General features: G+C 40.7%; 1 protein-coding gene across 2 annotated transcripts in view; it reads right to left on the bottom strand.

Moving 5' to 3' along the window:
• The window catches only part of ITPRID2 (ITPR interacting domain containing 2), a 1,100,178-nt gene that overhangs the window by 385,327 nt on the left and 702,679 nt on the right, over positions 1 to 12,172 (bottom strand). For both annotated transcript variants that reach the window (XM_044075259.1, XM_044075260.1), the window contains one exon: positions 5,150 to 6,409. In XM_044075259.1, the coding sequence (XP_043931194.1) occupies positions 5,150 to 6,409 (1,260 nt within the window). The remainder of the gene's footprint in view (positions 1 to 5,149; positions 6,410 to 12,172) is intronic.

A 12,172-nucleotide genomic window follows, 5' to 3' on the forward strand; every position in this document is an offset into this window, starting at 1 on the left:
CCATGACTTTGGTAAACACCCGGGGGCAGTGGTGAGCCCAAAGGGGAGCACTCTGAACTGAATGTGATTGGCTCCCAGCCTGAAGCAAAGGAACCTCCAGGAGCATCTGCCCATCTTGATATGGTAGTATGAATCCTGGAGGTCCACTGAGCACATCGTCATTTATCTACAGAAAGCGCAGAATGGACTGAAGGGTGACCATTCAAGACTGCCTTGGCAACAGGCAGGTTCAGGGTTGAAAAATCCAGGATGGGTCTTAAAGACTCCCATTTCTTTTGGCACCAAAAAGAACCTGGAATAAATGCCTGATATGGACTGGTCTGGGGTGATTGGCTGGATGACTCGTTTTTCGGGCAGCCTGGTAAATTCTATGGTTGCCTCCTCCTGTTGACCGGATGGAACATCCGGGAGATGTTTTGGCAGAGAGGGAGGATGAAGAAAGGAGACAAGAGTATCCTTTGGATATGATCTGCAGCACCCAACAATCATTCGTAATAGACTCCCAAGGTTGTTGGGTGCAGTGAAAGATGTCCCCCGACTGCCTCCAGAGACAAACAGCTGGGCAATCCCTCAGGATTGCTGGAAGGGTCTGTCCAGGAAAGAATCCCAAGACCCCTGGTTCTTCAGACCCCCTCTGCCACAAGGGCGGCATCTGTCATATCCCCCTCTGCCCCTGGGGGAAGACGAATCCTGAGTATCCTGGGGAAATTCCAGAGACTTTAGGAACCACAGTTTCTTGACCCCACACTGATTCCTTGAAAAGGATCTTTGTGGATTGGAGAAGCAGATCCCGATGGCAGACAAGGTCTTCCCATCCTTCTTGCTCTGGGTTAACGTGTCACAAATAGCTTTTTTCCAAACAAGGTGGAACCATCGAAGGGAGCGTTTGTGAATGATGCCTTGAAGGGCTCTGAAAAATGGCAAAGCCATAGCTAAGCATGCAGCTGAATGGCCACACCTGTCCCCACTGCCCTAGAGGCACCCTCGGTAGCATGGGAGAGAAGCCTCATGATAGTATTTGAAATAGCAGTGAGGGTGGCCATGCAGGAGGAGAAGACCTTCTCCTCTGCTGACATGGACTCTGGGGCAGACTCGGTGACCTCCTTGACCAGGTCCTACTGCAGTCTGATTACATGTGCCAAATAATTCATGTAAGGCAAAAGTGGCTGAAGAAGTGGCCCATTTCCCAAAACAATCCATCACCCTAGACTTCCTGTCTGGAGGGTGGACCGAGGAGCTCTCCTGAGCTTAGTGACCATTACAACCACCATTGCATTGACTGGGGACCCCTTGGACCAATGGGGCATGTCTGATGGGGTGCTGAGCACCTTGTTTGGGTGCCTGGGAGGGGCTCAATTGTGTCCCGTTCCTTCCATGACCTACTGGAAATGAGATCTACTACGGGATCCGTGGGGGGGGGGGGAGACACCCAGGAGGTAGAAGGTCCTGTGCCAAATGCCTCCAGAAATACTGACTCATTAGGGTTGGGGTACAGATAAGAGATAAAACCCAAAAAAATAACATTTACACTCTAATGGAGCTTGTTGATGTGGAAACCTGTGCTGTTCAAAGCGAGCAGCAAACGAGATCTGTGTGGTGGAGGGAGAGTGGGGCATTATGGTTAGGGGAGGAGCTTTCGATCTGATGCTGGAGTATTCAGCTGAGTCAGATCCCTGCTGGATCAGAGTCCCACAGGTTGATGATCAAATGAAAATAACTTCAGATCCAGAGTTCTATCCAGATATCAATACTGCATTAAGTACTCTGGCAACAATGCCAGTCAGAGTTGCCTCTGCAGAAAGGACACTTAGAACCTCAAAGAGGATAAAGATATGGCTCCAAAACTGCAAGAGTATAAACTGTTTAACAGGAATGGCACTCATGAGTATACATGATGATATAGACATTGAGCAAGTCCTGAGAGACTTCACTCTGTGCAATGATCGGCGCTTAAACTTATTTCCAGGAAAATTGTGCATGACGCCGAGCTGCACATAAAGTGGTTCTTGCACGTGTGTGTGTGTGTGTGTGTGTGTGTGTGTGTGTGTGTGTGTGTGTGTGTGTGTGTGTGTGGACTATATCTGAACCTCGCATTTTCTTGTTCAGACTGAGTTGCATTGGTGACATATGGAGAGACTGCGCTTGCTACGGTAGACTTATCTTTCTGTATCACTTTGTGTGGTGTGAAAAGCAGAAAGCAGCTGCTTCTTGCAAATATTTTAGGTTTTTAAGCATGTTAGTTAACCAAAAGCAGAAGATATCACAGCTTAAACCAGTACTTGCATCCCAGGTTTATGAAACTTTTTTCTGAGACTGATTTTTAATTGCATTTAGGTAAATTCTTCAGTAATTATTTTCTATTTTCCTTTTAAACCAGTACTGCACTCCATAGCTTACTAAAAGGTTTTGAAACCTGCTGTTCCACTGTGTAGACATATGCTTGACTAGTCTATGTACTGGGAAGTAGCTGTTTTTGCAGATATTTTAACTGTGTTAGTCAACAAAAGTAGAGCATCAAACAGACTAAAATATCTGCATTTCTTTGTCACAAAATTGTTTTAGAAGTTTATGATAATTTGTCATTTTTTATTTACTACGAAGTAGCTATTTTGCTGCAAGTTTTTCGTCCATGACAAAGAGAGTAAACCAAAATGATGCATCAAATAGCTTAAACCAGTACGTGTCCTTTGTTTATTAAACTTTTTCTGAGATTGATAACTGGATCTTTTTCCCACTGTTTTATCACTTACTAGGTATGCAGCTGTTTTACTGCAAATGTTTTCATTTGCTAAATATGTTGGTGCACCAAAAGCAGAGCACAAGACAGAATAACACTCATAGTGCAGTTCTTAATTTACAAAAACTGTCACAGACATTGCCAGCAGTTATGTTCATCTTTAATAGACTACTTTTCTTTTTGGCGTAAAGTAGCTGCTTACTCACTACTGACTGTAGCGTACCACTTTCTGCTGTCATTCTTACTCTGTTAACAACACAATTTGCCAGATGTTCTTTCATTTGCAGCTGTCGATAATCCAATTTGCCTAGCAGTTAGCATTTTTTCTTCTTCTGTTTGAAGTGCATGCAGATAATGTTTGTCTGAGACATTTAGATAAGTTTAGATGTGTGACAGTTCCATAAAGTTTAAGTTTAGAGTTTGGGTGATCTACATAATCATTATGAAAGCCCAGTTTAGTATTATCACTTGATGGGGAATGTAAGAGTTGTTTGCTGTTCAGTGCGAATGGTTCAGGTTATTACTTCTGGTAGTGGACCAAAACAAAAGCAACAAAACATTTCACCTGCAATTATGTGTTCTGCTAGTACTGACAACAGTGGGTTTAGTTTTACCATTTGGTAGTAATAGTATTCCAACTTCCAGTATGTTTGCTGAGGAACTGTTGGAAGTGTGATTAAAACCAATGCAGTGAGTTGAAGTGTCAGTGACAAGGATTTGTAGGGAGGAGGTATTACAAAGTAATCCATTTAATGTCAGTTACGATTGACGGGAAATAAAACTGTTTACTGCATATTTATATTTATCATTTGTAATAAACTAAAATAACCTAGTTTTGCTCAGCTACTACTCATATTAAATAACACATTTCTGTCATTGGTAATTATGGTTTAAATAACAATTTTGGTAATTAGTATGCAGTGATACTAAATTGTCTTAGTAGGTGAGTATGCTGAAATGTAGGAGAACCTTGTGTGTGCTTGTGGGATGTTCAGTGTTGCCTTGTGGAGCTCTGTGGTGCTTACTGGCACCTGGGATGATTTGATAACATTTTGATACTTCTATTTACCTGGCATACAAGTGTGGTGTGTGTGTGGAATGAGTAGACCTCTGTGTGATTGGCTACCTTGATGTGGTACAGAGAGGCTTGTTGTGATGCAGCACTGTGGCTTGTCACACAGTAGTACTGCTACTAAAAGCCAGTCACGGGAATACATTTTTATTAGATGTCTGGGGGACATGCCACATTATTAAAATTCTGTCATGACTAGGCATTGGGGTACAGCTCCAATGGGATGAAGTCTGCAAAAATTTAAATGGGTAGGTACTTTGTTTTCTGACCCACAAAGATGCACTTTTGGAATTAAATGTTCACATTGCGTCATCATGCATGTAATTACCATCCTGGCATATGGTTGCCAGTGATCCATTTCAGTGGAACAGCATTGTGAAAGGGGCATGGCTTGGTCAGCAGTTTAAGGGAGTGGGCAGATAGCAATATGCTGATATGGGTGTGGCTTGTTAGGGGTGGCCATCTGGGGAGCTGCGAGTAAAAATCTGAAAATCCTGCCTACGCCACTCAGCATACACACTAGAGGTCAGATATCTGCTAAACTGAGGGAGGGAGTGGATGATGCAGCAACACTTCACATGACAGGAACATGTGGTGACAATAGCTGGAAAGGTCAGTGTACTAGCAAGAAACCTCATACTCATCAGAACATATTGAGTGGAGGAGTTAACAGTATATAAAGAGGACCGTCAGAATCAACACCCTAGTAACCTGAACCAAAAATATAGCGAACATGACAGCTGAACAAATGGTAAATTCCCTACTCTTGATATGAATCGCTAGCAGCATAAAACAATGAGAGCTGGAGACGAGGAATGAAACCTCAATAGCTCATGTAGTTAACCTAAACTGCAATCTGTAGGCTGACTTGGCTGCTGCCTTCCTTATCAGCTTAGTGTTGCTTGGGCAAAGCAAAATAAGACTGCTGGCATTCTGACGTTGTGTGACAAAACACAAGCTTAAATGGAAACACTTTCAGGGAAAAAAAGAAAAGGAGATGTACAAAAAGATGACTGAGCTTGATGGCATAAACAACAAACCTTACCCTAGAAGTGGGTATGAACCCTGATTGTGAAATGCACATGAGAAGGTGGGAAAATATCTTCCATACAGGACTCATTCAGCATTGCATATGACAATGACATTTAGGCAAAAGTGTCCTCCAAAATTCTCACAAAATTTGTGATTAATGCCATATGGTGGCTGCAGGTTTAGATATGGCAGTACTTGATTGTCTTTCAAGAGTAAAGTAAGCAAATTTGGACTCCCACTGCAAGAAACAGACAATTGAATTAAGACTATAAAAAATGACCAAAATCCCAACTAGGCAAAACACTTACCTGAGAAAGGTTTTGGACAGTGTTTCTGATATCATGTAGTACTCTACGCAACTGCATTTCAATAGCTGTAGGAGGATTTACTGGAACCATTTGATATGGACGTATACAATGTCTCTGCGGATATGGACTACAAAAAGTAGATGTGGCATATGAATGATGTGCAACATTTGGGACACTGCCTGAACTCCATGTCTTTAAGTGATCATACACTGTCTTTTCTTGCATTTCTGAATGAATAGAGTGAAGAGAGTATGCTGACTGAGACAACGGTCTTGGTCCATGAAGAGGAAGAGAGTGAACTCTACTATGGCAAGACTCATCTACAAACTTGTTCAGTAAAGGTCCTCTACTAGGGGGCTCTTTTGCCACAGAATCTGGAGAAGTGAAAAGAGCAGATTTGGTGCTAGAAAAATCCTCCTCCTCATGTCCATCATCATCATCATCTTCAGGAGTATATCTGTAAGTATACAAAGGGGGTGTGCAGAGGGTTTTCCTTCCTGGTGTTAATCGAACACTCACTGATGACACAACTCGCACTGGGCTTAGCAGGGTGGTTGGCAATGATCGAGTTCTCCTTAAAGGGTATCCCAGTTCTATCTTGGACTCATTTTTGGCGGAATGCTCATTGCTTGCAATGAACAGATCACTAGCTTTCACCATACTTCGACCTATTCTAGCAGGAGATCCAGCTGAAGATCGAGAAACTCTGTTCTGGGCTCTTTGCAGGGCAACATTAATCTTATTTATAGAAGAAGGTGAAAGGTCATCAAGTTCTTCAGACACAGAAGAGCAAGAATCCTCTGTCAGATCAAATGACTCGGGTAAATTGTGACTGGTATAGTGTGGAATTTCAACCTCGCTGTCACTTTCTTTACTTTGCTCTGTATCGTTTAATAGCACATTGTCCTCTTCCTTGCAATGCAAGGCTTCTTCTGTATCAAATACCTCAGCATTAGAATCAGAGTCATTTGGCATGGACATGTGCATGCACTTACTCTGATTAAGATGCTCCATTTCTGATGGTGAAGGAACTGTTTTTGCTTTGCCTTCCAAATCGTTAGGCTCATTTCCTGGAAACAAAGGCAGCATTCCATCTAAATTATCAGATGGAGTTTGGAACTCCTCACTTTCTTTTCGTTCCAGGAAAAATGGCTCATCTTGATTTGATGGAGTATTGATGGGTTCAGCACAAGACGTTAATGTTGTTTCACTGTCATTGCTGTCACCACTACTTCCCATAGTCCGCAAAGGTTCTTGGACCTAAATTTCAGAAATATAAAAAAAAAAAAAATAAAAAAAAAAACATTACAAAGAAAATTGCTTTTGAATTCTGTCTAATTGGCCAGTACATAAAATGCAAGTACAGTGTACTCTTTTTTGGGGGGGCTAACCTTATAAAACAGAGGGCAAAAAGCAGTAGTTTTGTTTCCTTCCTTTGCTGTTCTTCACCTTTTGCAGGACTAGATCACGTATAGAAAAAAAGCTTCTCTATCAAAACAGCAATATGGGAGTCAAAGTGGTACTCTATGAACTGCACTCACAGCACACACTGCTGCTTACCAAGGACTTCGGCCAGCAATGCACAACCTTATTTGGCATGTAACTAAACATTAAGGTGTAGACAAAGAAAATGCAAAACTTAGCAGTCAACATTGAAAGGCGGATCCAATGAGAAAAAGGTTCAACAGTGACAGATTAGGAGTTTTATATATATATATATATATATATATATATATATATATATATATATATCCCCCCAACACACAAACATATATATTACACACACACACAAAACCTGGGTATCTATACAGTGCTACCATGAAAGGGATATGCACTCACATGCTACATCGGCATGCATCATGCGGTTTAAAAAAGCCCATTAAGTATAAATAATTTCTTACATGCTACAGGGTTAGCTTATAAATTAATGCAGCCACTATCAAAAAATACTTATGCATGTCCAGTAAAGTCATTATGGTTAAGTGCAAACTCATTTTGCAGTTAACCTACCGACTTACTAACTGATAAGGATCAAAACTGCCTACCCTTTCCTAAGGCTCAGTGTTGATAAAGCTCAAGAAATCTCTGCTACCACGACTTAATTCAAGTAAAAACAAAAGTATGGTACAGGAATTGACCCTTGATTGCCACCACTTCAGCTGAAGTTTAATTAACAATTCTGGCCACTGAGGTGCAGGAACTTGAAGCGGAAGGGTAAAGAAAGGAGTAAGCATGTTATATTGGTTGGAAAAAGTCTGTTTGGACCTACTGCACCACTTTCACCTGGTGTACTACTTATGGTATATAGCAGTAGGGAAAAATGATCAAGAAAATTATGAGCATTTCTTCCTGCCAAACAGCACAGTAATTTGGGGTTCGGTGCATGTGTGAATGTATGCACACTTCATGAGTCCCAGAACTGCAAGATCTGTTGTAGCAAGACACTAGTCATACATAAGAGAAGAGATAACAGCATACTCTCTGTGCCAATCTAATGGCACACTGATGGGAGTAAGGACAAAACTGAATAAAAATGCTTTAGGCTAACTAGGCAGTACAACAATGATGTCACTACCAATTCCTAGCAATAAACATTAAGGAGACTGAAAGTAGTTCAGGCATATCATAACTGCTCTTGTGGCACGGTACTCAACACTTTATCCTTATTCACAGACAATTTCACAGCACATCAAATATGACTGGACTTTTCTGTGTTGCACTACTGAAAGTCAGCTGTGTTGCACTACTGAAAGTCAGCATGCACCTAACGGCATTTACAACAGTGTACATTACATTACTATCACACTGAGGGTTTTTACTCACATTTGTGCTTTCCCTACCTAATTTATGTATTTTACCCATCTGCTCCCACTATGTGCTCCCCCTCCCTTCCACAACCTTAAACCAGGAAACAATTCTTTCCAAACTTTCTACTAAACCCATGCATTTACTATCCTCCTCCTCCAGTTTATGTTTATTTTGTTTACACCCACCATGTTTGCATCGCAGCTCTTCCTGCTTTAAAGAGGTATGGTCAACTGATTAATTCAATGTTATTCCTCCTCTTCTGTCTCTAACCTTACACAACAAAATAGAAAGGCTGACAATTATTTATACAAAGTGATTATTTGAGAAGGCAATGTAAAATTCCAGGGACTGGTAAGGACTTACACCAACAACTCTAATCAATCTATCTATCCCATTACACAGTGCACCACTTAGTAATATGTGGTCCTCATCTATGGAAGGCACTGCTTTCTGCAGCACTATTTTTATGGGATCATAGGCAATTACTTGGCTATTGACCAGGAGGTCATTTCAAGCCTAGCTGTTTCATCCCAATGTAATACCATAGAAATGTTAGTTAATACCCAAGATTGCATTTAGCAATGAGGGTTGTGGGATCTATTCTCAGTAAGTATTTATGGTGTCCCATCCACTCATCCAGGTTCATCTTGAACAGTGTCATAGCGGTGCTCTGTTTCACATGAATAGGTAGCCTATTCCAAAGATGTGGCAGTCGCTGGGAGATAAATCTGTCCCTCCAGCATGTCCTATTTAAGTTTTCTGACACCCTTATCAAACTGTGTTCTCTCTAACGCAGTTTACTGCAACAAAAAAGCTACAATGATGTACTTCAAACTCAGGACATTTCCTGTATACTCTGCTTCAATTCCTTTTTTTCATACAGTTTCCTGCTTAATTCTGTTATTACTGTGCTGGCCTCTGTCAACTACTGTCTGTTCTGTTTCCTCTGCAGTAAGTAAATACTGACATCTCAGGACTTTTTTTCTTCATCATAGCTTTTCCGTTTTTCTTTAAGTAGATCACACTGAGATAAACAATCAATAATCTCCTAGGCCAAAGTTAAATTATTCAGAAAGTCAATGTTGAACAAGGTGGCTGAGGAGAAAGGGGAAGGAAAAAAAAAAGAATATACTACTACTACTACACACATGGCCAAATGAAAGCAAGTTTCTGAATGACACTGATAATGAATACCATTCCTGTATGAATAACCAGATACAGAAACTAATGGAAGTGAGGTAACAAGTCACCAATCTGAAGGCATTATGGTCTAGGTGAGACTACTTGGAAGACTGAATTAGTAGAAATGTGAAAAAGCTGGTGAGTGGCAGCAAGAAGGAATTCTAAAAGAAATGGAAACCATATTCATTTGAACCGATAAGAGCCATTCAGAAATGGAGTCACCTTGAGTCTTGGCTTTGCAAATGGAATACCCCTTGGGCCAAAACTGTGTAAGCACATCTTTGAACTTGTTTTGGGGAAACAAAAACAGCTAAAAACTGGCTGAGGTGACAAAGATCAGAAATAAGTTGATCATATTTTTTTGAAAAAACATTTTCACCTCTGAAAGGCTAAGATGCAATGTGTGAGGCAAAATAATGCTCATGTTCAGACAACTGCCAGGGATAACAGTTTCACACAAAATGTGGAGCTCAAAAATGGAGATGTCAGCATACCTCTCCACCTCTAAGCACAAGATATTTAGGCAAAACCTAAAATAACATGGGGGCAAAGGCCCACAAATAAGGACAAACTTGAAATACATCTCTCATAAACTTACAAAGTTAACAGAACAACAGGTTTTGCATTATCATGCATTTTCTGAAGGATATGAAGTCAAACTCAAATGTATGTTATTATTTAGTGACTTCAATCCTCAGTGATTTGCCAGAAAACCACACATTTTATTATGAACAGACCAAAACTATGAAGAAAAAAAATCTGGAAGTTCTGCAAAAATCTGGACAGTTTAGCTGTATGACTAAGTCTAATTAGATGAATTCCATATTTGCATGTCCTCAGTTGACATGGGATACAAGTATATTCCACCTTTGCATGCTGATGTACCACAAAAATGCTAAGCTGCACAAAGGTGGAGAGATCAGACATTGTCCTATTTGTTTCTGCAGCTCATAAAATGCCAAGAGATCTGACCTTATCTCTATCACAATGACATAGGATCTTGGAGTCTGTTTGCATCCAAGTTCCCTGTGGTATGTGGCCAGAGCAATGCCCCTCCCTATCTCACATATGAAGCATCTGTGGTAAGAACTGCCTCAAAAGTTATAAAAATGATTTTGTGCTGCACTCTGACAAATGATTCACAGCAACCCTAGAAATCCAAAAGTTCAGCTAACAAGCCTCTGTGTCAAAGAACCTGCCTGAGGGATGGGTGAAAGAAGCCAAAAAACAATTTACTTATCATGAGGGGAGGGATGTGGTTTGACTACTTCAGTGAGAGTGCCCCTTGCTGGAAACTGGATGGGAAAATAGCAGCACAATGGCTAAAACTAATGCTAGAGTCTGTCAAGCATCACACAGCACTACAAGCTGGAAGTGTGTGCACGTGTGTTTGTGTAAACACATGGACTACTACACTACCAATGCAGGCTCTGTTTCAACTGTCACGGAGGTGGGGGTTAAGAAATAAAAAAAAAATAAAAAAAACTTTCCTCTCTTGGTGTCATCAGATGACAGCAATGGAGGAGTGAATGGGCTGGGGGCTTGAATGTCATGGAAACAAGAAGAGAAAACAATAAAAAAACACTAATAAATTAAAATAAATCTTGGGTGATTGCACCACAATGGGTCTAAAAGTGATGAATAATAGCCAGCATTAAATGTGTAATGAAACAGTACCTGAATCCTGCGGCCACTCTATGTCCATTATATGCTGAAGCACCTCCATGTGAAATCACAAATCAAGAACCACAGGAACAGGCTCTAGAACCCTGAGGTCTGACCATTTCCAATGCCTGCAACAAAAGAATATCTGGAAAGAATATCTCAAACCATCCCCAAGGTTAAAATGCCCATCAAAATCTTGGTATCTACAGAACTACACATTATAGTCTGAAGCCACACTGCTGACAAGTGCAACTTTGCATGACTCTCTCTGATCTCTAGAGAGTTGGATGTCTGAAGCAAACCACCCTTCACCTGAAAGAGACGGTCTCTCTCTATTGCTGGGAACTAGGTGGCTAACAGGCTTCATTATCTAACAGGGGAAAAGCTCTGACCCTTGAATTCTCATAAGAGGCGCTTCAATTTTCACACATTTTTTGAATGCCCTTGGTGGTGAACTGAAACTGAAGGTAAGGTTATCAGCAGACAACTGTTTTTTTACAGGAAAGAGGTGGAATCTTCTAGAGTAATTTCCAAACATAAGCTGAAAGTAAGGTACCATGAAGATCTAAACAGAAAGAAAGACTGAGGGGGGTAAAGCATTCTGACTGGGCTCTGTCTCTGGGGCTGAATGCATTCAGACTACTTGGATTTAAAATGAAGAGGTCACTAGCTTTTGCTGGAATCATGGAATTAAAAAGAATTTGTAATATCATTATTCTTATCCTTAGTTATTTGGAAGGACCTCCTGGACAGCATTTTCTTTAGCAGCTACAGTATCTCCTTCACTACTGCTACAGTAGAGAGTTGATTACCCAAAATGTCAATTATCTGAGCGCAATCTTCTGAAGTGTTTGGGTAGGAAAAATCATAAACTCTGAATATGTAAACATTATCCGCATTCTTTTGTGCATGTTTTTTTGAGCTTATAGCCTTGCTCGTGTGAAAGATATTCTTTACTGTCCACTGGAATCGCTGAATGGTTGAAAAGTGTATCCCCTGCATGCAGAAAAAAAACAAGACTGTAGACGTTTTTTATCCAGTTAAATTACATGTTTGATTATCCGAACTACCCTAGGTCCCAATTAGTTCAGATAATCAACTCTCTATTGTACTTTCTGGTGGGTAAAGAAAATCATGCATGTGAAAACACTGGGAAGGAGGCGGAGAACAGAAATTTATCAGAGAGCCTTTACTCATCATGTCTCTATCAGTGTGCTGCTGGTGTTAGAAAGCTATAGTGTTGTGACAAGAAAGCACCTGCCTATGACCACTTCTTATAATGTTATTAGTTTAGGGTAGGGATTGTTGTTGGCTACAATGGGGAAATCCATGGTCATCCAGAGGTCTCAATGGATGAGCACGTTAAAC

Source organism: Protopterus annectens, chromosome 6.part0 (genome assembly GCF_019279795.1).
Source record: "Protopterus annectens isolate FY-2018-M chromosome 6.part0, PAN1.0, whole genome shotgun sequence".
Taxonomy (NCBI): Eukaryota; Metazoa; Chordata; order Ceratodontiformes; family Protopteridae; genus Protopterus; species Protopterus annectens.